This window comes from Anomaloglossus baeobatrachus, chromosome 2, assembly GCF_048569485.1.
Source record: "Anomaloglossus baeobatrachus isolate aAnoBae1 chromosome 2, aAnoBae1.hap1, whole genome shotgun sequence".
NCBI lineage: Eukaryota > Metazoa > Chordata > Amphibia > Anura > Aromobatidae > Anomaloglossus > Anomaloglossus baeobatrachus.
In genome coordinates, this window is record NC_134354.1 from 501,144,536 (window position 1) to 501,172,329 (window position 27,794).

General features: G+C 35.6%; 1 protein-coding gene across 9 annotated transcripts in view; it reads right to left on the bottom strand.

Annotated features, from left to right (window-relative positions):
• The window catches only part of DMD (dystrophin), a 4,177,531-nt gene that overhangs the window by 2,370,973 nt on the left and 1,778,764 nt on the right, over nt 1-27,794 (bottom strand). For all 9 annotated transcript variants that reach the window (XM_075336500.1, XM_075336497.1, XM_075336505.1 and 6 more), the window contains 6 exons: nt 27,160-27,288; nt 26,143-26,313; nt 17,119-17,241; nt 16,752-16,889; nt 8,931-9,083; nt 5,826-6,008 (listed from right to left, as the gene is read on the bottom strand). In XM_075336500.1, coding sequence (XP_075192615.1) covers nt 5,826-6,008; nt 8,931-9,083; nt 16,752-16,889; nt 17,119-17,241; nt 26,143-26,313; nt 27,160-27,288 — 897 coding nt within the window. The remainder of the gene's footprint in view (nt 1-5,825; nt 6,009-8,930; nt 9,084-16,751; nt 16,890-17,118; nt 17,242-26,142; nt 26,314-27,159; nt 27,289-27,794) is intronic.

Genomic DNA, 27,794 nt, shown 5'->3' on the forward strand with positions numbered 1-27,794 from the left:
CTCAAACTTGTAAATTTAAGACATTTCCAATATGCATGGAATGCCCCTTTCATGAATATCTGATGAGGACATTTCTATTTAGAGAGTCAAATAAGTTTCAAGATACTGATATGTAAAGTCTCTCAAATGAAATCCCTATGGTATTGTTTAATTTGTGCACAAATTGAGAAACTAAATTGTGTTCATTTCAGCATTGGAATTGGAGAATTGTTCTCTCTAGTAATTAGTTCTTTCACTCTGTAAAGAGGCATTCGTTGAATGTGAATGAAAAAGAAAAAAAAAACATTGAAGGTCTAGGGCATGGTAAGAAACAAATGTAATTTCTATTTCTTATATACTAATGTATTGAAAATCTATATGTTTATATCCATGTATTTCAATGTCTTAACATATATATGACTCAAGGAAATAAAAGTCAACCACACTGACTCATTTTGGAGTCTTCACATTTTTGTAAATGTCATACATGACACCAGGCTCAAAGTTCTTCTTTGGTACAATTACATGGGAGATATACTGTATATTGCCCAACAAATTTACATTTTCATTTTTTTTACATAAAATATATTACAAATATACTACAAATCACTCAAATAAATTGTCATTGCTATGAGGAAAAGTAATTATTGTGTACACAAATGACATAATCATTTAATGCTCTAGGATTACTTGGAAATCCAAATATATTATAAACCGCTATACCAACTGTTTCAAAATAGTGGTCAGGAGTCCTCTGCTAAACCTCCTTGAGTTGCTGGCTACCATATTTTATTTAATTGTATTTGGGTAAATTTGGGTGTCAATTGGGCAACTATTCTACAGCTGGAATCACATGTTTCAACATGTGACAACTTGCTGAAATTTTGGCGCAAGAACAGACGAAAACATAGAAAATGTTGACCCTTCATCCTTGCTTGCTACAGAGCTAGAACACTACTATAGACCCTACCCTGTAAATTAATTTTATCTCAAATGTAAATCCTGGTTTCTTTTCAAGCTTGCACATAATTGATTTTGAATAATATTAGTGAATTAATTAACTAACTAATGTAAATGACTACTTTAAAAGTATTCTATCTTCTATGACAAAGAATTTCCATTTTTGTCTTTCAAATAAAGGGTTCCATCTGGGACAGTAAATTTTTATGCAGGGCCCTTTTTTTTCAAAGCTATGCCTTGGGTTTAGTGACCACAGACAATTTTAACTCTTTCAAAATATTTTTTAGCCAGAAATGTGTAATTTTGTAAAAAAACAAAACAAAACAACAATTCATTATGTTTTGCCATCAATGTTCAACAAGTGTATTATACTGGTAACACAATATATTTTTACTTTTATGTGCAGTTGAAGGGTTTATCTAGGAATAAAATAAAAGGAAAATTACAAGAATGAGCACCACTATGTCTTAGTCTTTTGGGATGGATAACTTAAATCAATTTTATTGTCAAATCAAATATTTTTTATAATCTGTCTCATATCTAAAGTAAAAGTATATTTAACAACGATGGTAACATTTCTAAATTGTGATTTGTACATAACAACCATTATGGATGATGGAAAGGAACATTAATTTTACCATTACGATCAATGTCATTTTGCAGGACCCATTGCTAAGATTGATTGAAACAATGAATGCCGGTCCAGAGCCAAACAGAAGCAGGATCTGCCAGAGATCAAGACAGAAGTGTTGACTGTACACAGGCTTGGACCATAGCCTAGTGCAGCTGTTACATCAGAAGCAATCTCTATTTCCATACCAAAGCCAGAGGGAGCTGCAACCTTAAAATAAAAAAGCAAATCCCAATAGAATTGTCTGTACTGCCTTTGTGTCAAACTTGGAGATTTTTCTGATTTACCTGGAAACTTAGTATTTAGTAACTGTGTCAGTTCTCCATTTATATAAAAGCTTGGTGCTGCCAAGTCAATTGACTTTACTAAAGGACCGGCCATTATTACTCAATTAAATATGCCCCATAGGTAGTCCTCATTCAGTGAGATAAGAAAATAATGTCAAGGAGAGCTAGCTTTATATTAACATTAAAAGGATTAAAAAGTCAAGTTTTCTGTATTTTGAATAAAAAACAAATTTATAAAAAAGAAAATTAGATTTAGTATAGATAAAAAATGTAAAAAATATCAATGTATTCTTTACTTATAAAGTTGCCAGTGCTGGCCATTAAATTTCCTGAGCTTGCAACTGTTCTACTGCTTTGTCTTTATGACAATACCTTCTGCCTTTGATTTGACCTTATACATCTTTATTAGAAATAGACTGCAGAATGTGTATCCAATTTACCACTGATATAAGTGTGTTCACATATAGATACACATAGCTGCTAATATTCAAGCCAGAATTTACTAGAAAATAGCATTAAAAATGTAACAACTCAGAAATGTATCATTACAAGAGGTTTAATGTTATCTGTCTCTTAGGAATGATGTTCATGTTAGAAAATGTTAATTTTGTTCATAATCTGACTACCATGATAGCAGATCATATAGCAGATTTTATCTTCTAAAAATCCACAGCTTGCCCAAGAACAATAAAAACAAATATGGGATTATTATTATTATTATTATTAGCCATTATAAGTCATCAACAGTTCCTGACAAAATTAATTTATTCTTTGCTGCTCTAATTGATATGTGATAATAGGCACTTTTCTTACGACTTGACCATAAAACAGCAAATAAGATCTCAATGGTTAAAAAACATGCATATATCAATGTAGTATCAAAAGTCAATAGTGAAAGCTATGCTGAATGATTGCTTACTGGGCATGTGGTTTTGGTACTAGGTCTCCAAAAAGGCATTTAGCTCTGTCCAAACTATTTAGAGAAAGGTTTTGGGAACCAAACTTTATGCTTTGCTTTGGTTAAGAACCTTAGCTACACCTCTGCATAAAAATTTACAGATGGTGCCAAAGACTTCAAAGCGGGCTGTAACATGGCTCCATACTCCTCTGATTGGACAGAACAATAACAAAGCCATGTTAAATAGCCAATAAGGAAGGATTCAGAACACAATATGTCCTGCCTTGTATTTATTCAGCCACAAAATATAAAGTTGCATTTTATATGCACTTTAGTGGATGAAATGACTGTTACCGCTGTAGGTAGTGTTGAAAGTAATTCAATGAAAATTTAAGGATTGATAAAGATATTGTTTTGTACATCAAAGTTTACATCTTGAATAAAAATGACAGTTTTCTCTTAGTTCTGATACGCTTCCAAATTCTTCTGTCTTGAAATCATTATTAAACATGACACTTGTTATCGAGTTTATTACATCTGTCAAAGTCACAGGGACATTTTGTATTGTTTTTTTATATTGACCCCTTTCCGCAACTCCTACTTCTTCCATACACTTATATATACCACAGTCTGTGACTTTGTATTATGACCTTGTACTTAACAGGTTAAATAGCAAGAATGTTGTTTTCTAAATAAATAATGTAATATTCAGAAATTACATGAGCATTCATAATGCTACAAATTAGTCTATCTATAAATTCATGCTTTTGTTGAGCCATCCACTATTATTTTGTATGGCAAGTGTTTGCCTTTTGGTAGTATTTTGTTACATTACATTGAAAAGTCAGGCAAAAAGCAAAGTTGAAGATACATAGAAGATAGTTAACAATATTTTATTATTTAATACTACTTTATGGCAGAAATATAGTACATGCATTAATGTAAAATAAAATATCCACCAACACCACTAACTCTTTGATCCCATTTTATGGACCAAATGTTAGAAGGGTTAAGCACTAATGTTCACATATATTTTAGACATTATTTATGTCAAGTACAAAAAAAAATCTATTTTTTTCATCCATTAGTTTTCTATAAAATTACTATATTTTAGTAAGGATATTGAAATTTACATTCCTGTGGGGGTGAAAAAAAATATATTTTTTTTCTAGTTCACGTGTTAACTTAAAAAAGTTAGATAAATGGAAATTGATCTTACATTTGGGTGAGCAATATATAGAATTTTATTAGATTTTTTTTAAAAAAAAAAATATTATCACACAAAAAAAATTTGAAAGCAGAATTGTAAAAAAAAAGAAATAAATCATTCTAGAATCCTAGCTTGTTTATAATCAGTCTATTACTTTTTTGTGACAGTTCCATGGCATTCTATTACAAAGTAGTTAATAATGTGGTTAATAATTTTGTCAATTACTAAGAATTTGAAAAAGTTTCCTAAGTAAATTGCTTTATTTGTGAAAGACCTCTGTTCTATACTAAGTCAATACTCAACTCAAAAATGCTAGGGAAATTTTACAAACTTCTGAAGCATTGTCTGCCTTCTTTAGTAAATGTCAAGATAATAATAATTGAGTAATTGTATTTCACATTGTCTTGGAATGGTACTGGAAATAATTATCTGGAATATTAGATTTCAAGTTACATGAGCTTTATGCTTCGGATAATCTTAGTTACTTTACATTGTAGATTCCCATAATGATAAACTTATTAAATTTTGTCCTGTTAGAAGAGAGACCAGCAAGGGTACGATTTTTCCTTCACCTAAGGATTAAACAATCAGCATTAAAATCAATCAGTCTGTGGAATGCATACATCTGGTGGATCCACCATTGGAAGAGAAGCTCTTCCTATCATCTTTTTCTGGCTAATACTGGAGATGTTATTGCAGAGGGCTCTATTCTGTTAAATAACAATTATTTAATAAAAATATATTTGTTAAACAGAATCTGTCAGCAGATTTTTGCTATGTAATCTGAGGACGACATGCTGTAAGGGTTAAAAAATAAAAATCAACTATGCCTCTCTTATCAGGCTGTGTGCTGCTTTTTATTTAAACCAAAGGCTTTATCACCTAGTGATTATCATTGATAAACAACAATGTCACAGTGACGGCAATCCGGCATGCTCCCTCCTCTGATGGACACCTCACTGTCAAAGTACAATCTGTATAGAGAGCTTGGTGTGGGCAGGGGCCACTCTCTCAGCTTTGCTGCTTTGCTAAATCTAAAAGCCTTGATTGCGTCAAAACAGCTGCATCCAGTAATCTAAGTGATGCATCATTGGATTCAGAGTTTCAATTATGTTGCTCTCAGATAAACCTGCTGACAGATTCCTTAAAACCCCCAAATCACTATCACTTAGAGGTTGTATCTGGGACTAACAATATTGAATACCAATCTATATTTCCCATTCCATCACATAAGTCATCAAAGTCATCAATGGAAGATTAATGGGGTCCAATCCCAACACCTTCACCATTCAACTACAATCTGATCTAATAGTGGCCAGGTATAAGCAATGTATGAATCATAACACTGCGGCTTCGTGCATACGGTAGTTCATCTCCCATTAAAGTATCAGCACTCCACCAATTTCATATTTGTAACTACTGTACCGGAAAAAAACAATATATAATACCAATGAGGTGTTTAAAATACAAGCTGTTACACAATTAAATATTGATTATTTTTGCTTATTAATAGAATATATATATATATATATGAAAATAAAAGTTGCATGAAATGAAGAACTGAAAATCTATTTCTATTTCTTTACTTGTGATTTAAATGTGAGGAAACATGAATTGTATTTTTTTTAAAATGTCATGGTAAAATGAATGAAGCAACAAAAATATAACATGCTTTACATACTCATGAATGAAAGTCTACTTGTGTACAATGTCAGGTAGGTTGTACATAGTAAATCATAGGGGCTATACTGAACAACCATACATAGAAGGATCATCATCTTAACTTACTGCACCCTCAGAGGACTATCGTTAGTACAATTGGGTTAGCTGCAAACTATCTGGTTTGCAAGTTAAACTCACAATTTGTGCATAATGTAGTCTTCGGAATGGAGCAAATTTGCTCTCAATTTCTTGCCACCGTTTGTTAAGATGGATCAGAGTTGGCTCCACAGCTTTGGCAGCCCCATCCTTAGACAAACGTTCAGCTTGCCTGTGTACTGCGTTCAGTTCTTCTCTCTTCATCTCCAATTCTCCATCAATCTCCTAGTGAGCAAAACCAATACAGGGCCCAGGGCAGTTAGCTATCTAATTAATTTACATTAAAAGAAGCAGCAGCATACTTCTGTCTCTTATTTCTTATTAGGCTTTATTCTGAGAAATAATTAAACGATCGACTAAGATTTAATTAATTCGTACATAGTATGGCTGTATTAATTTATTTTACCTAAGTGTTTAAAACATTCATAAAATATCATCCATATGCCTCTAGCTAAACCAAAGGCGTACTTAAAATATTGTAGTTTTTTGCTACCAAATAAGAGTCCATATAGTTTTCATATATTTTCTTATTTTGTTATTTAATGACAAACCAAAAGCAATAATGAAGCAAAATAATATGGCTAAAAATAAGAGAAGAAAGAAATAGAACTCATTGAATGTTGCTGACAATTTGGATTGATTGGACAGTAACATATGGACATGGTCTGATGAATGAAGTGTGCTAATATGAGAAAGAGTCATCCACGTACTGTTAGTCATTAGTTCATCTGGAACAAAGATACATAACATGAGTCAATATTATTATCAGCATCAGCATTTTAGAGGTTAAAGTAAAGAGATTATTTTGCAGGTATAGTGCAAAAACATGAATTTACTGTGTTGCTCATTATTCTTTTATAATTCTAAATAAGTGAATGCTAATATCACAAAAATGTTCAGAAATATTTTACTAGCATAATTAAAATGAGTAATAATGTTAGATATTAATATAAATATTTCATGCAATACATATTCAACATTATAAATAATAATTGTGAAAAAATATCAACAATTATTTTGTAGGAAATGGTTAAAGATTATAAGCAAGATAAGTTAGGTTTAGCATTAGCGATGGTCATTATAGGGAATCTGTTAGCAGGATTTCGTTAACCCAAACTATTTATATGTGCGCTTTCAAATCCAGCAATTCCTTGACATGGCCAGTGTGTTCCTCCATAAGTGAGAAATTAGCATTTGAACTTATATGCAATGGTGGCAAAATGAATTATGGTAGGTCTGAAGCCTCTGTCACTCCAGCTCTATTCCCCAGCCAACATCATTCTCCACCTGCTTGAATGATGGCTCCTTTTCCTAAAGTCAAAGAGCATAGAAGCTGTCAGTCATAAGAAGGAGGCGGCATTAGGTGGGGAATAGTCCAGGAGTGATGGAGGCATCAGATCTATGGACATATTTGCATATTAATGCAAACACTAATTTTTCAGTAATGGAGGAATGGTCTGTTTAGGCAAAGGAATTGCTGGACTTGTCTTTGAAAGAACTACATGTGTATATAAGTAGTTTGTGGTATGACATTCAGCTGACAGATTTTCTGTGAAGGTGCCCATAAACCATAATTAGAATTAATAATAATATTGATGAAGAGGTCATCAATTTCAGATTGATGGGGATCCAATACCTGTCACCCACATCAATCAGCTGTTTGCTCCAGCTTAATATGACCTGTTTTGTAGTACCCGGCAGAGGGCCGCTACCCCATAAAAGAGGAAACTCTGGTATAAGTTTTTATACCAGAGGATGCCAGAGCTTTTAACAACTGATCAGTAGGAGTGCAGTGTATTGGACCTCTAATAATTCAAGATTGATGACCTAAGAATAGTTTTTCAGACATCCCCTTTAAATAAGTGTTTTTATTAATTAATTTATTATTTCATAGAAAATTGAAGCACTGTTTAAAAATATTTCCTTATAATAATCATCTGTCAGGTTTCTTCCTGGCCTCTGGTATGCTTGACTGTGCTTCAAAATACAACTATGCTGAAATCACAAATACCAAAAGTCAGACTGGGTCATGTTTCAATGAGAGCAGAGTCTAACTCCACTTATTAGGAGTCATTTAAAATAATCTAAAGGAGTTAGCCACTTTCTTTTGTTAGTTTAACTGTACTCAAAAACTGGCCATGAAGTGGCTGCTAATAATGGACATGTGGCCAGATCAGCCCATCAACCTCCTCCGATAGAAAAAGTGTTTTCCCATGTGAGGTGGTTTACAATTGGAGGAGGCTAATGGACTGTTCTGAGCACATGCTTCTCCACCTTCCACCTGCAGTCATTTCCTGGACAAAGGTACTAGTAAATTTAGTAAGAAAGCTGCACCAACAGGAGAAAGTGGACAAACTCTATAATGTCTATAAAGAAGAGGTCTAAAACTTTTACTTTTTAGTTAGGAATATTTTAGTTGCTAATAAACATTTAGTTATTCAACTACAGTTTGTATTACAGTTTCAAAAGAATGTATCAACTTTCTAGTAAAATGGCACTTTTCGGACCGTCTTCTTCTATGTGAGTGATGATCAAAGGAACTCAACACATGCGCAAAAACAAGTTTTATCTATGCTTGTGTTTAGCCATTGTTTAGTGCAAGCACACGTAAGGATACAGCCATGAAAGCATTCATGTACATGAATCCCATCAATATAAATTACATGAACATCAGACTTCTATGTTCAGTGTTGAAATACATTATACACTGGCAGGAGAGGTCTTTGAAATTAAGGGCTGGTATATAAAATACTGGATTATAGTGCTCTATGCCAGATTATGGAATTTTAGAACCTGCACCAGAAATAGGCTAATTTGTTTAAGCCTAACCTATACAATGAAAACATATAGTAAAAAATCAAACTGATCAACCACCTAGAACAATGGGACAATATTGAAACATACTTGCTATAGATGTTAGAACTGTAGACTGTATTTGATTACATAGTGTAAAACATCTATGCAAAAACTTATTTCATGTGTGATGTGACATCATTTTAATTTTTCTAAAAGTTACATACATTCTACACTGTATTAATTGGATCTTTAACACATGATAACATTTATTAAAAATACTATTATGGACTGGCATTTATACAAAATGACACACAATGTAAAGGTACAAAAGATAAATATACACGAGAGTACCTTGAGCTTCTGCTCATCTTTGGGTTCTGGAAGACTAGCTATTTTCTTTTCAATATCATCCAAACATTTAAGTAAATCATCAGATTGTCTCTTGTATTGATACCACTGATGAGAAATCTCCAGGGCTTTTTTCCTTCTTTGAGCTCTCAAATCCTATTTTTTAAAAGGAATAATTAAAGCATAGTGCAACTTTAAAATACAAACTCTTCACAATGTACTTCATTTAATACAGTGTTATAATGTTTTCTTAAATAAAGAACAAACTTCTCAGAAATTACTACTATATAATGTTTTCCTGGGTTGCACCTTCAGTGTTCATCATTGACAGTTCTTACCATAATTGGAGGAACACTTTCCGAACAGGCAATTGGTGCCATTGTTGAAGAGGAAAAGGGATCCAGGTTCCAAAATATGGTAATACAATTCTTTGAAAACTTATTCCATTGAAAACACAAATGTTTCCAACACATAACAACATAAGATGTGAAGCCAGGGAGTCCAGGAATTGCCAATCGTTTTATCATATTTTGGAGGCTGGATCCCATTTGCTCTCCAAGAATTTTCACGTTTCAGAGCGTCTGATCCTTGCCATGCCAATTGCAACCACAGATGAGTTGGATCACTTCTATCACAATTGGTGCCATTGTTTTACTCAGCCTTCAAGTGATATTGTTAGCACAGAATGACTGTTTAAATCAAGTTCAGATGCTCTATGTACCCTTGGAGTGGCCAAACATTTAAGTGCACCTTTCCATCTACTTGTTTTCCCAATATCTCCACCCTCCTCTTCTTTGATTGAGAGCTCCAGCTTTATAGAGCCAGGGAAGGGTGGAGTTAGATGGAAAACAAGTACTTGGGAAGGTGCACTTAAATGTTTGGCCCTGCCATGATGCACCAAACTCCTTTACTTGGTTTGAACAGTCATTCTGTGTTGACAAAGTCCCTTTTATCTACTCATAAGACCTGCTACTCACTTTCTCTATATTGTAATGGAATGACAGGGTTTTATTTGCTATGCAATGGCACTCATTTATCAAAACCCTTTAAAGCAGTCATATATCATAGACAGTTATGCATATAAATAAAGCTGCATTAAAATGTAAACGAGTTAGATGAATCACCCACAACATTCATCTATATTTTCTCGGATGACTGAATGGAAATTTTACTTACAGACAATTTATGCTTTTACTGTGATGTGCAAATCATTGAAAAAAACAAACAAACAAATGTACATGTATTTTAATTCTTAAAATGGGAAAATATTTCTATTGAGTTATGTGTATTGTTCGCCAAAAATGTTATATTAGATATATTAGATTTTGTGAAAATTATAGAAGTTTGAATGCTCAATAAATTAGTAGTTCAGCACAAGTAAATTAATAAAAACCTCTTTTTTCCTTTCATCAACTGAATTATATGGACATTTGTTTGTTTTTCCTTTGTTAATGTATAGCAAACAAAATATAGCAGCACTGTCTTCAGTCAATGGTACAATTCTACCAAGGGCTATCGCCAACAAGGCATTTGGATATATAAAATAGAAAAAATGGAGGCAACAATTAATGGGTCCAAGTAAAAAAAATGTTCAGTTACCTATCTAGGCATAAGAAGATGAATAAAACTCCATATTTATTTTGATGCAAGAGCAATGGAAGCAATATGCTAATGACCCTCGGCTCAGGCTCTGCTGCCAGTGCGAGCCAAGGGACATGTAACTGTGACCGGATCTTGCGATCTGGTCACAGCTGCGAAGCTGAGTGCGGGTGCTGCGGAGAAAAGGAAGAGGTTAATCCCTCAATCCCCTCCATTGTCAACCTGTGAGTATATAGCACTGCACTGGGATAAAATCTGAGTGCAGTCCAATGTTTTTCTTGCACCCATTTACTTGAATGGGTGCGAAAGATACGTCTCTCACAGAAAATTGCAGCATGCTGCGATTTTTTTCTCAGTTCGTTTAGGGCTGAGAAAAAAATCGCTGATCTGAGCTGCACCATTGTCTAATTTGGTGCCGGATGCAATGCAAGAATCTCTCGCATTGCACTCGTTCGATTTATACGCTCGTGTGAGCATACCCTTAATGTCACTGTCACCCATAATCTGTATAACCCACTTGAAAAACTAACTGATATCTTTTAGGGTGCTAAGATAAAAAATAATAACTAAAATAATATGGTTGTAAAAATATGCATGCCCTTAAACTAATTCTTTGTACCCTTTGATATTATGACACCTTTTAGTCTTTTTGAATAGAAGTCTATTAGCATGGCACATCTAGAACTGGCAATTTTTACAAACTCTTTCTTGCAATATTGGTCCAAATCTGTCAGATTGCAAAGATATCTCCAGTTGACAGCCCTCTCAAGGTCAACCCCCAGATTTTCTGTGGCTGAGCAATTCAAACTTTGATCTTCTGGCAAAGCAATTGTTTTGCTGGTTTGTAGGTACTGTATGCTTAGAGTACAATTTGTGCTGAAAGAGAAATTTCTTTTCATCTTCAGTTTTTTAGCATGAACATGAAAGTTTGATGCAACGTTTGCTGATATTTTGAACTGTTTATAACTAACTCCGTCTTGACTAAGTATAATCCTCCCTCCACCAGGTTTGACTGGAGGTATAGTGTTCTTTTGCTGATGCACAATATTTGCTTTGAACCAAACATGCCTTTTGGAATTATGGACAAAATTGAACATTGGTCTCATAAGACCATAAAATGATTTCCAACATGCTTTTAAAAGACTTGCCGGTTTTGGCAAAATATAGCTAGGCTTGGATATTTTCTTTGTAAGAAAAGGTTTTTTTTCTCCAAACCTAGCCCACAAGTCAGACATATGAAGAATAAAGAATATTGTTGTTACATGAATTACACAAACAGTACACACCAAAAATTTCTGAAGCTCCATTAACCCCTTAACGACCGAGGATGTACTGGAACAGGCAGCCGGTGATTTCTGCACATGTCAGCTGATTTGAACAGCTGACATGTGTGACTCGCAGGCGCACGTGGATCCCATGCCTGATAACCCCTTAAATCGCACTGTCAACTTGTGGAAGTTCAATTAAAAGGTTTGCAGTGGTAAACTCGCACTTACCCGCCTCCATCAGCGGTGCCATGATGTGATCAATGTGAGCTGATTGTGATGATAGCATAGGGTCATGTGATGACTCCTGTAGCTATCATGACTTCTTATAACAACTGGCAGAGCAGCCGCTGTTACAGATGAGTATTTCTGGTTATCTGAGCTGTGTAGCTGTGATCAACAGAAATGAATGAGCGATCAGACTGCTGATCCTTATAGTATCCATGGGAGTAGTAAAATAAAAAAATGAAAAACGTTTTAAAAAATTAAAAGACAAGCTAAAAGTTCAAATCACCCCCTTTCAACCCATTGAAAATGAAAGGGTAAAAAAAACAAAGTGTTGCGCTATAATCCCATGTAGTAAAAGCATTGCAGTGGATTATAGAAACGCAGAAAATAAATGCAGAAGCAATTTACATGCTGCTTGTTTTTAAGCAACAATATCTGCAAGAAAAAAGCAGCGTTTGCACAGCAAGTCAGGATTGTCATAGACTTTGCTGGGATGCTTTTTCCTTGCTTTTATTAATTAAAATAAGTAAGAAAAAATGCATAAAAAATGCAAAAAAAGCCACATGGGCACACAGCCTGACGTTTGGTTCTCAATGGATTTGTATAGGTAATGGGTGACATTAAAGGTGGAAAAAAAATCTTCTTGGTATGATTCTTCTTTACATGACAGAAACCTGCCATCTTAACCAGGGTGTTTAAACGTTATAGATCCACTGCATATATATATATATATATATATATATATATATATATATATATATATATATATATATATATATATATATATATATATATATATATATATATATAAATATATATATACAAACATGCAATTGTGACTTAAATGTATATTTTTCTTTATCGTTATACAGGAAAATAATTTCTAGTATACAAAGTATATTATGTTAGCATGTATTAAAGGGGCAGTTCAACCATTTTATTTATTTTCTCGATGAGTGTAACTTATTATTTCATGTCTCTTCTTAATTGGCTTCTATTTCCAGTTCTGGCACTGAGCAGCGCTATCCTGCATGCTCAGTGCCAGTCACATGACCCTTGGTGCTGTGGCCGCTGGTATCTTCTGTCATCACATCAAGTTCCGGGGCTCTCAGACTTGACGGTTACATCAGGGGTTGCCATCGCCACTCACACTGATTGAGTAGCCTGTGGGTGGTGACTACCGCACGTCACAGCCCAGCATCGAGGGGAGATTCCGTCAGATGGTACAGTTTAGGAGGTGAAGAGCACTTAGCATCCGGCAGATTTGTGGGGCACCAGTGTGGAGTACAGGGATGGTTTCTTCAGCTGAAACCCCCCTGTCGCCCAAGTATCTTCACAGCCGTTCCAGCACAGCCGCCCGCTCTGCTCAGCTGTCAGAAGAGTGTGCGGTGCCGGGCAGTGTGATCCCACTGTACACCCACGAGCACTACAGGTAACCGGCCACAGCAAAAGACTGACAAGTTGGTGACATGCAGCACAGCATGTGTCAGAGCAGAGCATGTCACCAACTTGCTCTGCTCTGTCACCTGTCGTGCTGCATGTCACCAACGTGTTCTGCTCTGTCACTTGTCGTGCTGCATGTCACCAAGTTACTGCACACTGTGACTTGTTCTGCTGCATGGGACCAACATTCTTCACTCTGTCATCTGCACAACAAGTCACAGAGGGGAGCCAATTGGTGACATGCAGCACAGCATGTGACAGAGCACCTCTCTTCTCTCTCTTTTCCCAGTCTCTCCCTTCCCTCTCTCTTCCCTCTCCCCCCCTCTCTCTCCTCCCTCTCTCTATCTCTTCCCTCTCTCTCTTCCCTCTCTCTCTCTCCCCTCTCTCTCTTCCCTCTCTCCCTCTCTCTCTCTTTCTTCCCTCTCTCTATTTGTTCCCTCTCTTGCTCTCTTCTCTCTCTCTTTCTCTCTCAAGACCAGGATCATAGAGGGTTGAGAGGGAGTAATAAGGATGGAGTCCCTAAGTATGTCTGTGTATTTAGTTCTAATAAAGTATTTTTTCTCTGTGTGATGTCTTTTTCTAACCCTTTATTGGAGATTCTTAATAGCCGGGTCAAACTTGGCCTGACATTAAGAATCTCGGGCTTTATACCAGATGGTAAAACAAAGCTGTTATTAACTCCTTATTACCCAGCATGCCACTCAGCACCAGGGCTGCTGGAAGAGTTGGATACAGCACCAGAAGATGGCGCTTTGATGAAAACGCCATTTTCTGGGGTGGCTGTGGATTTCAATTTGCAGTGGGGGCCCAGAAAGCTTGGGCCACCCTGTGCTGTAGATTCCAATCCCCAGCTACCTAGTTGTACCTTGCTGGACACAAAAAATGGGTGAAGCCCACATTGTGGGTTTTTTTGCTTTGTTTTTTTTTAAATGAAATTCATGAAATAATTAAAAAGAAGGCCTTCCCTATATTTTAGGTTCCCAACTGGGTACAAATAGGCAGCTGGGGGTTGGGGGCAGACCGTATCTGCCTGCTGTGCCTGGCTAGCATACACAAAATATGGCGAAGCCCACGTCATTTTATTTTTATTTTGGAGAAAAAACTTAAAAAAAAAGCTTCCCTGGATTTTTGATTGCCAGTGAAGGTAACACCAAGCAGTGGGGGTTATCAGCCAGTAGCTGCTTGGGTTACCCTTAGCAATAGAAAATGCAGTGGGAGCCCACGCATTTTTTTTTGTGTATGTTTTTTTTTTTAATGAATTTTTTTAAAAAAAAATCAACATGGGCTTTGCTCATCAAGCACTCGAGCATTTTACTGCTCACTTATCCCTACTCCTGACCACACAGCCAGCAGAACAAGTAATCAGATCAGCTGACTCCGGTGCCGGACAATTACTTGTTCTGTGTCCCCCTGCATCCATCGAAACGTGAACGGGCTGTGAGGTCAGCTGAGTTTGGCCGGCACTGGAGTCAGCTGATCTGAACTCAGTTGAACTCCAGCCCGCACACTGCAATGGATACAGCGGGACACAGAACAAGTAATCGGCTGACACTGGAGTCAGCTGATCTGAACTCAGCTGAACTCCTGACAACACAGCCCGCACACGCTGTGATGGATGCAGGTTAACAGCAGTCATTGCCTGCTGCCGATGACATGTGATGTGAGATCAGGAGTTCACCGGTCTCCCGATCAGCTGACTCCAGTGTCGGATGATAAATTCTGTGTCTTGTTTCATCCATCGCAGCAGCCATAAAAAGTAGAAGTAGAAGGATCCGGTAAAATAACAATTGCAGTTGCATGTGTTGCCCATTTAATTCACAGGATCTGGTCATATGCGGTTTGCATTTTTTTTTCCTACAGTGAAAGTAGCCTGCAAAATACATGCCACATGGATGATACAGATGACACACAGAGACTAGGCAAGAGGAAAAAAAGCAATCTCATGACCCCAATTATTTATTTTTTTCACATGTTGCACCGGCTATTCATAATTAGTGTATACACACACACACAGACACACACACACACACTATGAACTATATGAGAACAAGCAGAAGATAGCCGCTTTCTTCCCCTTGTTGTGCAGAGCTTGGAGCTGCTGCTGTTACTGTTGTAATTTTGCTCAGTGCTTCCATAACTTGTAGACACAGTGAAGAGAGCAGGGAGGAGTTGGGTGGAGAGCTGAGTGGGTGTGTTAGATACAGCCCACGCAAAGAATCATGGAAGTTGTAGGAACCGATCCCAGGAAGTCAGGAGAGAGATTAACCCCATCAGAGCTGGAGCCAGCAATGAGGATGTGCTGATACAGCATGATAAAAGGTAATATTGCTGAAATAACATAATAGATGTGTGGAGAGGCACATATTACCAAGATTTATGAGAAAAAAAACAGTTTTGGTAACTGGATATACATATCTTACTATTTATAGTATATACTGCATATATATGCAAAATATATAAACACTTTACACACGTAATTGAATATTTCTGAGAAATTACTCAAATTCTGATATCTTTAGAGTTGTTGAATGTATGTATATTATATTCAATTAGAGTGATGATGTTCACATTGTAAGTCCTCAGTGTATGGTATAATGCTGCAGAAACTTGCATGCAAACATAGCTATAATTTTTATGACTGTATATATAGGGCTTCATAACCTATCCATATCATATATTTATTTATGCAATATGAGAAATTGTAAGTAAATAAGTCTTCTACCAATAAATTGAGTATATCTGGACAGTCAGAAATTACTTAAAGTTATTCAAAATTACTACAAAAATAAATAGTCTGTTTGAATTTTCTAAAAGTAATCAATATTCCATTGAGTTTTTCTTATCTGTCAGGGGTGAATGCCTTTATTGAGTAACAAAAAATGAAAATCAATGACCTCACTTCTTGAAAACACATCTAATAATGAAGTGCCCTAAAGAAGAGACTTAAAGAGGACATTTTGTCATAATCAGATGTAATGCTAAGCCTGCAGTTACAAGAAATGCTACTGCATTTTAAAGTGTTTTACAATTCAATAGGATTACATTTTCCCAATGGTTTTCAATAAAATATTAGGTAAGTACAATGAAAAAAATTGTCCAAACCTTACAACATAAAACTAATTACACTGAATATTATGCTTTAATATTTTCTCATATATTTATTTATGTATCGATCTATCTTGTTTAGTAGCAAATATTATAATGTTTCTTCTGATAAGACATTCAGTGTCCACATGTGAGTACATTACATGACTGGTCAATTACAGATATCTTAAAATGTTATACTTACCCTCACAGTGTTATGTTTAGATTGCAAGAGTTGTTGTTTCAGCTTGATTTCTTCTCTCTTTTTATCATCTCCAATTTTAAGCTGAAGATGATTTCCCCTTTGCAATAATTCCCTTATTTGCCCATCATTGTCTTGACTCTGAAAATAGATGACATTATGATATGGTTATAATGCAACAATCGGGGCACTTCATAAAAATTTTACTACTCCCCTAAAATTTGACTTTTTGTACAGAAAGAAATTTGCTAGTTTGACCTGGACTAATTAGAAAATAAATAAAAGAAAAAATATATTTTTTGCCCTTAAGTCCATTTTTTATTTTTTCCCCATTCTTTGTCATTTTGTGTGTCCATAACATATTATTTACCATATCTTTATTGAAGTCCTCTTCTGTGATATTCACTCCTAGCTGAATTTCAGCCTCCAGTGGTTCAAGCAATTTCTGTATATCAGAATTAAACTGCTCCAGTTCCTTGGCTGAAGCCATTGCCTGCATTAGAAAATACATTTCATAAAATAAATGCTCAGATTTTATATTTCCAGTTAATATTTCTTTATATACCCAAAAATGTAGAGGTGATAATTAATTGTTCCTCACTTTTTACTAAAAGCAGCACTATATACAGTGCTAAGCCCCTTAATATGTAGTCATGGTCAAAAGTCTTTGCACCATTGAAATTTTTCTAGAATATAAAGTATTTATCCCAGAAACCTGAATATTATGAAAGGAATTTGGGTCAGACTGTAGAAAGCTGAATTTGTGTAACAGATCATGGATATTCGAGCAGGACAAGGACCCTAAAAATACTTGAAGAAGCACCCAAAATGAATGGAAACAAAAGGCAAAGTGCTTGAGAGTTCTGAAGGGGCCAGCAATTAGTCCGGATCTAAATCCCATTGAACACCTGTAGAGAGTTCTGAAACGGCTTGCATTGAGTCCCACTCTAAATCCCATTGAACACCTTTGGACAGATCTTAAAATTGCTGTTGGGAGAAGGCACCTTCAAATATGAGAGACCTGGAGCAGTTTTTAAAAAAAAAAAGTGGTTACAAATTCCAGTTGAGAGCTTTAAGAAGTATTGATGGTTATAGGAAGCAATTGATTGCAGTTATTTATTCCAAAGGGTATGCAACCAAATATTAAATTGAGAGTGCCAACAATTTAATCCGGTCCATTTTTGGGGTTTTGTGTGAAATTATGTCCAATTTGCCTTTTTTTTCCTCTGTTTTTTTTTTTTTTGTGTTGTTCCAATACACACAAAGGAAATTATGATAAAATGTTTAATGGCAAAAATTTCCTGGGAGAAATGCTTAATTTTCTGGAACAATTTTAAGTGCCAACACTTAAGGCTATGACTATACTGTACATATAATATGTTGAGAGGAGTGAATCGATTCAAGGCAAATAAAAATCACTTTGAATTATAAACAAAATCTGATTCACCAAAATTTCATTTTTTTTTGCAACTGCCCTCTATTTTTCTGGATTTAAAAGGGTTGTTATAATATGGCAATATGTTGCATCTCTGCATTCACTAATTTTTACTACACACTAACATTATACTATATATATTTTTTGTTAGCATGGAGCAAATCACTCACAATTTGTTTTAGGCAGATTTGTTCAGTTCAGGGGGAAATTTCAATTTTCACCAAATAAAATTAAATTCAAATTGAATCAATTAGGAAAGAATTGAAAATAAAATAATTCTTATACTTATCTCTCTTCGGCGTTCCCCGTATGTGTCCTAATCCTTGATTGGCTCTTCTGCTGTGTTCTAAAATCTGTCTTTTAATTTTTAAAGATTTTTTTTAACCTCTTCCTGTCTGATTCAATTTGCATGAACTCTAATTGATGCAAATTAAATGTTTCTACTGAATTGAGTAAATCTGCTTGAAATAAGTTTGCGAGTTTTTCTCAACTCTAACAATATGTAAGTAGTATTAAATTGTTGTGACGTATCATGAATGAAAAACTGCAACATGTTTGCCACATGATAATTTGAATCATTCAGGAGAAAAACATTACTGCTAATAAAATTTAGTAACCCAAGTGTATCATCCCTACTGTACTTTTAAAGGAATACTGTAACTGGTTTCTGAAGGTTCAGAATTCTCCTAGTCTGCCTTTAGTATGGCTTTTTTATTTTAGTGAAAGGTTCTATAATGTTTCATTTAATGTATTGCATTATTCTCCAAAGTTACAATTTTTTATTTTTGTTTTTATTTTGTTATTGATTGATTTAGACTGAATAATTTAATAATTGTAGCTTTAACGAGAAGTTATTTTATATGTCTACAGGAATTAGGGTTTTACCATTATCATACTTTAAATAGGAATTCTTTAAGAAAGTATATCAACCTCAGAAGAACCTGATGTTGGTAATTTATTAAAAAATGTTAGCAATATGAATGCCTATTTGTTGGGAGGCATTTAAGTAATGACTAGTTATAACTAGGGATGATCGAATACCTCAAATATTCGGCTTTGCAAATATTTTCCGTATACCTCAACGCTATTCGACTATTTGATGCGCAACGTAAGTCTATGGGAAGCCCGAATAGTACCTAATAGATGTTATTCGGGTTTCCCATAGACTTACATTGCGCATCGAATATTCGCGAATAGTCAAATAGTGGCGAGGTATTCGGAAAATATTTGCGAAGCCGAATAATTGAAGTATTCGATCATCCCTAGTTATAACCCATTTGAAAATTGTGTTTTGTTCTGTCCCACTTGAATTGAAAGGTATACTTAGCTTTCTCTGGCAATTCCATAGATAATGAGTAGAGTTGGGGTGTACACACTCATTTACCTTTTTATTCACATGGAAAACTCCATAGCGACATTATCTGAATCAGTGGAGATCTCAGAATCTTTTATCATGAGGCTAGATGATAACCGATTCTTATTGGAAAGCCGCTTCGAAATAATATTATCATAAGTTATAGTACATGATACTAGAGATGGGTTATTATTGATTCATTGAGTATTCTGAAGTTTTAATTTGGAAAGGATTGTATACTATTAAGGTGAGGAAAAACAGCTATGGTCTGATAGGACTTTCCTTTTTTCTAGATTAACATTGCAGGAGAATAAGTTTTCTGTAGACTTACATACTTCCTTTTTCAACCTTAAAGCACCACTTCAGCATTATTTTATTTCACCGTTAGTGTGGTGATTTAAATCTAAGTTCCCTGATCATACCCTCATACACACTCTACAGCATCTTCACCTTCCAACACCACCAATCCTGTTGGTCTACTGCATTTTTTGACTGGCTGGTTGTTCCAGTGTTTCATGGAGCATGCTGGAGGTCACAACTCAATGTAAGTCTATGAGAGCTTTGTTCTGGCACTCATAGACTTGCATTGAGAGCTGGTGACGTAACTTGTTACTTACGACTAGTCAGATATTGTGGTCACAAGATTGCGCTGCGGTACAGGGGCATCATTGATATAAGTCAAAGAGGCCAGAGAGTGGTGCTTTAATATTTCCTAAGAAAGAAGAGGAAGATTCCGCACATACAACAGAGGCACACCAAGAAATTATGCTGTATAAAATAACACACCTTTATTTATTGCACAGAGAAGACATGTTAAAATCAATTAAAAACCATACAACAGGACAAAGAAGCACCTGCTGAGCTGAGCCAAGCGCCCCCAATCTTATACTATGTATGTGACAATCAAAATACAATATAATGCCAAAAAAGAGGTCATAGACAGACCAAACACCTGGGTGATGCAATATCAGATATCAGATATCCCTACTTAGAACACTGTCTTGTAGCTGGAGCGGGCACAAACAAAGTAATTAATCACGGCATAGGTACATGCATATATCACGCTATAGATTTATCCCTGTAATACCACTCCCTATAGAAAATATGTCTAAGACAGTGTATAAGCAGGTATACGTCACTTTATGGTAGCCTATGGAAAGGACATACAACATGTAAAATGCATATGCAGTGCACATGCGGACAATGTAGAATATATAAATGGTCTGGCTGTTAGAATCACAGTCAGATCGAATACACTGGCGCAGTAGTCAGATCATGCAAGCCAGATTGCAGCCGGTGGCCGCAGCACTCTGGGATTGTGTATCCAATCAACCAGACATGAACGACGCAGCAAGATAATCAGTGTTCACCCACATAGCAAATGGATATACAAAAAAAGTGTCAGGAGGATGCAAATCAGAGTAACCTCAACTGCCAAGAGCTAAGGCCATGTTCTAGGAGAGCGGGATACGATAAAACTGAATAGTCACCGGTCAAACCCAGGGAAGGTCAGTCATGTCAGTGGAGCATGGGGGCAGTCAGGCAGGGTGCTCAGCTGTAGGTGGCCGACGCGTGTCGCCGCGGCAGCGGCTTCATCAGGGCGGGTAGCCACTGACATGACTGACCTTCCCTGGGTTTGACCGGTGACTATTCAGTTTTATCGTATCCCGCTCTCCTAGAACATGGCCTTAGCTCTTGGCAGTTGAGGTTACTCTGATTTGCATCCTCCTGACACTTTTTTTGTATATCCATTTGCTATGTGGGTGAACACTGATTATCTTGCTGCGTCGTTCATGTCTGGTTGATTGGATACACAATCCCAGAGTGCTGCGGCCACCGGCTGCAATCTGGCTTGCATGATCTGACTACTGCGCCAGTGTATTCGATCTGACTGTGATTCTAACAGCCAGACCATTTATATATTCTACATTGTCCGCATGTGCACTGCATATGCATTTTACATGTTGTATGTCCTTTCCATAGGCTACCATAAAGTGACGTATACCTGCTTATACACTGTCTTAGACATATTTTCTATAGGGAGTGGTATTACAGGGATAAATCTATAGCGTGATATATGCATGTACCTATGCCGTGATTAATTACTTTGTTTGTGCCCGCTCCAGCTACAAGACAGTGTTCTAAGTAGGGATATCTGATATCTGATATTGCATCACCCAGGTGTTTGGTCTGTCTATGACCTCTTTTTTGGCATTATATTGTATTTTGATTGTCACATACATAGTATAAGATTGGGGGCGCTTGGCTCAGCTCAGCAGGTGCTTCTTTGTCCTGTTGTATGGTTTTTAATTGATTTTAACATGTCTTCTCTGTGCAATAAAAAAAGGTGTGTTATTTTATACAGCATAATTTCTTGGTGTGCCTCTGTTGTATGTGCGGAATCTTCCTCTTCTTTCTTACATTGATCCCCTTTTCCGCACTGGTGTGCACCCAAATAATATACTTCTTTCAGTATTAGTGGTGCGCTCCAACACCCACTTCTTTAATATTTCCTATCTTACTTTTTATAAAAGGTAATTGAAGTAAACATTTAGTCATAAATAAATCTAGATTTTAATACAAATTAGTTGTCATCATAACATTTAATAATTTTACTGCTATTAACATTAGTTGTTAATAGTATCCACTTCACTATTTATAGTTACCTATAAAGTTAATATCCACATCAATCTGTAGGAGAATAAATCTCTCCTACCTCCCAGCGTTCTGCTTACCAGGGGAAAATATGCTCCTTCTTGATTGACTAAATAGGTCTAATCATCCACTGGATGAACTGTACACTCTCTAATGCTGCAACAAGAGGGAGCTCTGCATCTGCAGCACTGAAGATGGTGGGATCCAGTGATTTTTCTAGATTCAGAGGAGCACTTACATGCTCTATTGGAAAAAGCAGGAAGCTGGGAGGAGGAGGAGTGATGTGCTCCTTACCTAGAAGACCAACCACCACTGGTGGTACTGCAGAAGGCAAGTAACATAGGCAATGAAACGTACTCAGTAAAGTAAAAAATCCCTACAAGCTTAAGAATGGAAATTATCTTTAATAATAAGAAAATTGCAAAGCGAAGTAGGTTTTTCGTAAGCATTCTACATTTTTAACCAATTATAATGTTAATTAAAATCCTTTAAATGTATCAAATATGTTAAAATATTTTACGTTTATTAATTATTCAGTCTTTGTAATGTGGAAAACAGGGAATTGGTCTTAATGATTTTATTATGACCAAATAAATGATTTTTTAGAAAATGTAATGGAAACTTAATCGAAATAAGATTGAGGGCATTTACTAATATTTCTCTTATTAGGTTGTTAAAATATTTCCTCTAATGCTTTCATTAAACAGGTGTCCCAATAAAATTAAGCTCTCCAAGATTACATTATCTAGAAGAAACGTTTCCTTGGTGAATATCTTGGCTAAATTAATGAGATAATTGGACAAATAAGTTGCATTTATGAAAACAAACAAATAAAAAGCAAAATGGATAGGGAGAACAAGCCAATATTGAGAAAGCCCATCTAAAGCTGGGTTGCCGTATGTTATATTATAGTCTATGTAAGTGAAAGGAAGAACGATTGTGTTTAAAATATTCAACCATTTAAAGTTAACCTATTTTTAAATAATAATGGATCAAACCACCTTAAGGCCCTGTGCGCACAGTGCAGTTTTTGTTGTAGTTTTGGGTGCAGTTTGTTGCCCTAAACTGCATGCAGTCCTTCCCCAGCAAAGTCTATGAGAATTCAGAAAGTTTTTGTGCATGTTGCTTCTTTTTTGCTTGCAGTTTTGGATGCAGAAAAAAAGAAGCAGCATGTCTATTCTTTTTGCTGTTTTTCCATTGAATAGTGTGAAAAAACGCATGGGAAAAAACGCACCGAAATGCATCAAAAACGCATGATTTTTTTATGCATTTTTTCAGCCAGAAATGCGTTTTTCTGCCAGAGGGTGCGTTTTTTGCTGCAGAAACAAAACGGCAGTGTGCGCACATAGCCTTAAAGTGTTTCCCCACAAGATTGCGAATACCATATAGTCCACCTTGTACAATTAATTGATGACTGGTGACACCATGACTGGTGACACAGGCAGTTTAGCAAGAATTGGCAGCAGATGAATACTGCCTTTCCTAACAGCTGCTGGAATGAATGACTGTATGTATAATACATATGTTTTAAGTGAACCAGAACAGGAATCACATGTATAGTTTTGCTTACTGTTTTAATTCCCCACCTTTGACTGATGTGTCATTTTGAGGAGTAAATTAAACCATTTTTAGGTTTTAATGTTACCTAGCATTTTAATAAGAACCATAGGTGTTTGGCCCACATCACTAGCAATAACTTACACCTTTGTTCAAGCAAGTTAATAATGAAATCAAACTTATTAGACTTCAAACAATCAGTGAGCTGTCAGTTATAAAATGCCTATAGGTACCATTAATATGTGATTTTAATTACTTATCCCTATTATATTGAACTTCTGAGCCTACCACACAGTCTAACCTTATCAAACTATTAATAATTAGACAGGTCTCTATGTCCTATGAGATTAGCGCATACTGTATATAGTTGATAATAGAATATTCAACCTACTACAATCCAAACTTTTTTTAAAAAAATAATTACCATAGGCAAATGATAAAGTTTAAATACAAATATGACCTGTACTTAAATCAAAGTCTGAGATCCATTTAGAAAAAAAAAACATCTGTTTTCCTATATTACATATTGGATAAGATTATTTTTTAAAAAAAATAAAATCCATGAAGGTTACACATTTGTGCGATAAAGCACCATGGAGTTAAGAGCGCTATATCAGTGAAATAAATAAATAAATAAGAAACCATCTCTGGCACCATAATTATTCCACAATCAAAGTCATTAATATCAAATTTATTTCCCTTTCTGGTGTTTGTTCCAAGGAATAAAAAGATTTCTGGAAATTTTTAAACACTTTCTGCAATGTCAGAAACTTTACGAGGTCCCACTTGAAGATTTTTTGTTCTAATAAAATGGTTGTAAAGAAATTAAAAACAATATTTTTTTTTCTCCACTGAAATGAATAGAGGGGAATATAAGAAGCAGCCATGGTTTTTTAATTTTCAATAATCTCTTTGCATTTTGAAATTTAATTTAAAAATGCTGCAAAGCCATATAACATTGACACAACATGCCTAATATTGAAGGGGTTTTAGTTAAAAAAAAAAAAAGTTATTTTAAAGTTAATTTTAACCAATAGATCTTGCAATAGTAATAATTTCCACAATTGGATGTGTGATATGTTCATGTGCTGAGATAATCTTATTGTGACATCTGCCCAGGACCACAGACTCAAGATGGCTGTCATGGACAGACTAGAGGTAAACCGCCCACTCAGCAGGATCCCGAAAACCCTGAAACCCTTTAACCCCTGTACAGGGATCTGGAATTACAACAAGGCCCAGAAGATCAGTGCCTATAGAAGGCTGCAATCCAGAGATTATTGGTCGTCAGGCAGGATCAAAACCAGGAGGTACAAAAAGGGACAAAATCAGCAAGCAAAAGGGTGGTCAGGAAGTTAGGCTAAAGTCAAACCAGAGATTGCAGCAAAGTATAAAAAATGGCAGGCAGGAGAGTCGTCAGTGAAAAGGCAGAGGGCAAAAGCAAAGGGATCTAAAGTTTAAGAGCAGGGTGTGAACCAGAGGCACAGCAGCAACACTACAAGACTATATCTGGCAGCTACCAGCAGACATGAGAAGGAATAAGAAGGGTGTGGTGCCTTCACATTGGTCATGGCTGAAAGGTGGTAACTTCAGCTCGAAAGTGCACACCACCACAGTCAGCCAGTGGTACTGCAGGTCCCAGTGAAGCTCAGATTACTGGATGGGCAGAGCCTGCACGCATCAGAGCCACGGACTCCTCCCCTATCACCAGCACTGCCCATGGTGGGAATACGGCGGCGCCTGGTGATCAAAGCAGAAGTCGCAGCAGCACTTATATACAGTATGTGTCCCTGCTATCTACTGTGAAATGACCATATTTAACTATAAAGCAACATGGACTGGTCATACTACATCTCCTAGTCATGGCAGGATGCAAAAGAGAGTATACAGACAGGACAGTGATCATAGATTATTCTTTTTGTGAGGTAAAAAATGTCCTTGCCTGTTTTTAAAAATGTTTATATGTTATATATACATGTATATAGGATTATCTCAGAACAACATCATTTTTTTAAACACATCAAATTGTGGAACTTACTAATCCAAGATCTATTGATTAAAATGAGCTTTGTTCCTGAGAAAACCCCTTTAACTATGTGCTTTCCAAACTGCTCTGACCCATTAAGGTACTTAACAAGACTTCAATTTTCCCAGTAGTACCTGGACCAATATGTAAGATACTTTAAGTCCTGCATGTTGTGAAGTGGAACCTCCCTTTATTGGATATGGTTTTCCAGGATATCCTATGGATGCTCCATCCGATCGTGAAATTTGAAGTCGATGCAAACACCTTGAACTTTTTGTCATGTTCCTCACTATCATAAAGACATTTTTTTTTCTTTGCAGTAGACTCACACCAAAATATACACTCATCATTTAAATTACTCAAATACCTTTCCACTCTTTATTTTTTGGGATATTGGAATAAATCGCTGGTCAAGCTCAGCCACCTTGGCCTGTACTATCTTCTTACAATGATCACCATGGTTTGCCATTAACTCCTCAGCTTGATTATAGACTGAATCCACCTTTGGTTGAATGTCATTTAGCTCAGACTTTAAAATCTACAGACACAAAAAAGTATTTCATGAGGAGAAGTCATATAAAGTTCATATGAAGTAGAGAACATATAGTAAAAGGTGTATTTTAGTTAAACTGGCCACAAATGCTTTTGCGTGACTGTCAAATGCTACTAAGATGCCTCATATTTGAGAAAACAATGATCAGAGTTAATTCATTTCTCTTGTACCTTTTTTCCCCTTGAGAGTGCAAGATGAGTCTAACAAGCCCTTATATTCTTATTCTCTTTGGAAATTACAAGGATGTTTTAACTAATCTGAACATACAGAGTGACTGAACCTACATTGTACTGCATCTAATATCTCCATACTGTTTTATGTATCCCTATTTATTTTTATGTACAGAGATATGCAGGACATACATTAGTGATTTAGCCATAAACCCATACAGATTATCTTACTGCCTTTGCTGAATAGTTGTATCATTTATATCAAATCTTTGTTTAGACCCCCTTAGAGGAGCCAATAATTCAGAATGAGCATTTGTTTGAAAGATCATTCACCATTGAGTGGTTGGTAAAAAAAAGAATCATCTGACGATCAAGGAAACTTCTTATTCATCAAATAATTAGATCATACACGCCAGCATTCAAATTCTGCTTATCTGCAGCACAGTGTGAACAGATGTGATGTTTATAGCAATAATATCCTATAAGCGCAGAACAGAAGTATTATGTCTGGTATTGCAGGGCATTTCTACCTCATTGAATAGAAGAGAAAGCCCAATGACAAGAGAGGTGCTGCTCCTGTGAAGAGGGAGAACTGTTAACAATAGAAAACTTAAAATACACTATATATTTCAGAAAAGTTTAAGATTATAGATCGGGATACCTTCAGTGTTTCTTCTCTTTGTTGCGGCTTTTGTTTCTCCATCTCATCAAATAATGTTTCTGCATGATACACCCAAGCAGTTGTGTTAGCAACACCTTGGTTAAAATATTCCATTTGCTTTTGATATTCCTGGAATAAATAGACCCAAAAATAGTGAATCAGGAAGGTTCGGCTGAATTCTGAATAAAACATTAACTTGATATTGCAGTACATCTTTAAAATATATAGATATTTGCCCATGGGCATGTTTCAATGAAATCATTGATGAGCCCTCACTCTAAAAGACAACCATTAAAGAAAACTTATCAGTACCGTTTTGTAATGTAAAGTAAAGATATGGCTGTGATTTTGCTCTATTACAGATTAAATTGATGCATTTGGTGAAGAAAACTGCTTTTGTGGTTCTTCTTTAGTCAACAATTAGTTATCTGATATTTAGATTTTATTGGATTACACCCAGTGCCTTGTGAAAGTATTCAGCTCCCTTGAATTTTTCAACCTTTTCTCACATTTCAAGCTTCAAACAAAAACAAAAAAATGTTAATGTTATGGTAAAGAATCAACAAGTGGGACACAATTGGAAAGTTGAACGAAATTTATTGCTTATTTTAAACTTTTTAAAAAAATAAATAACT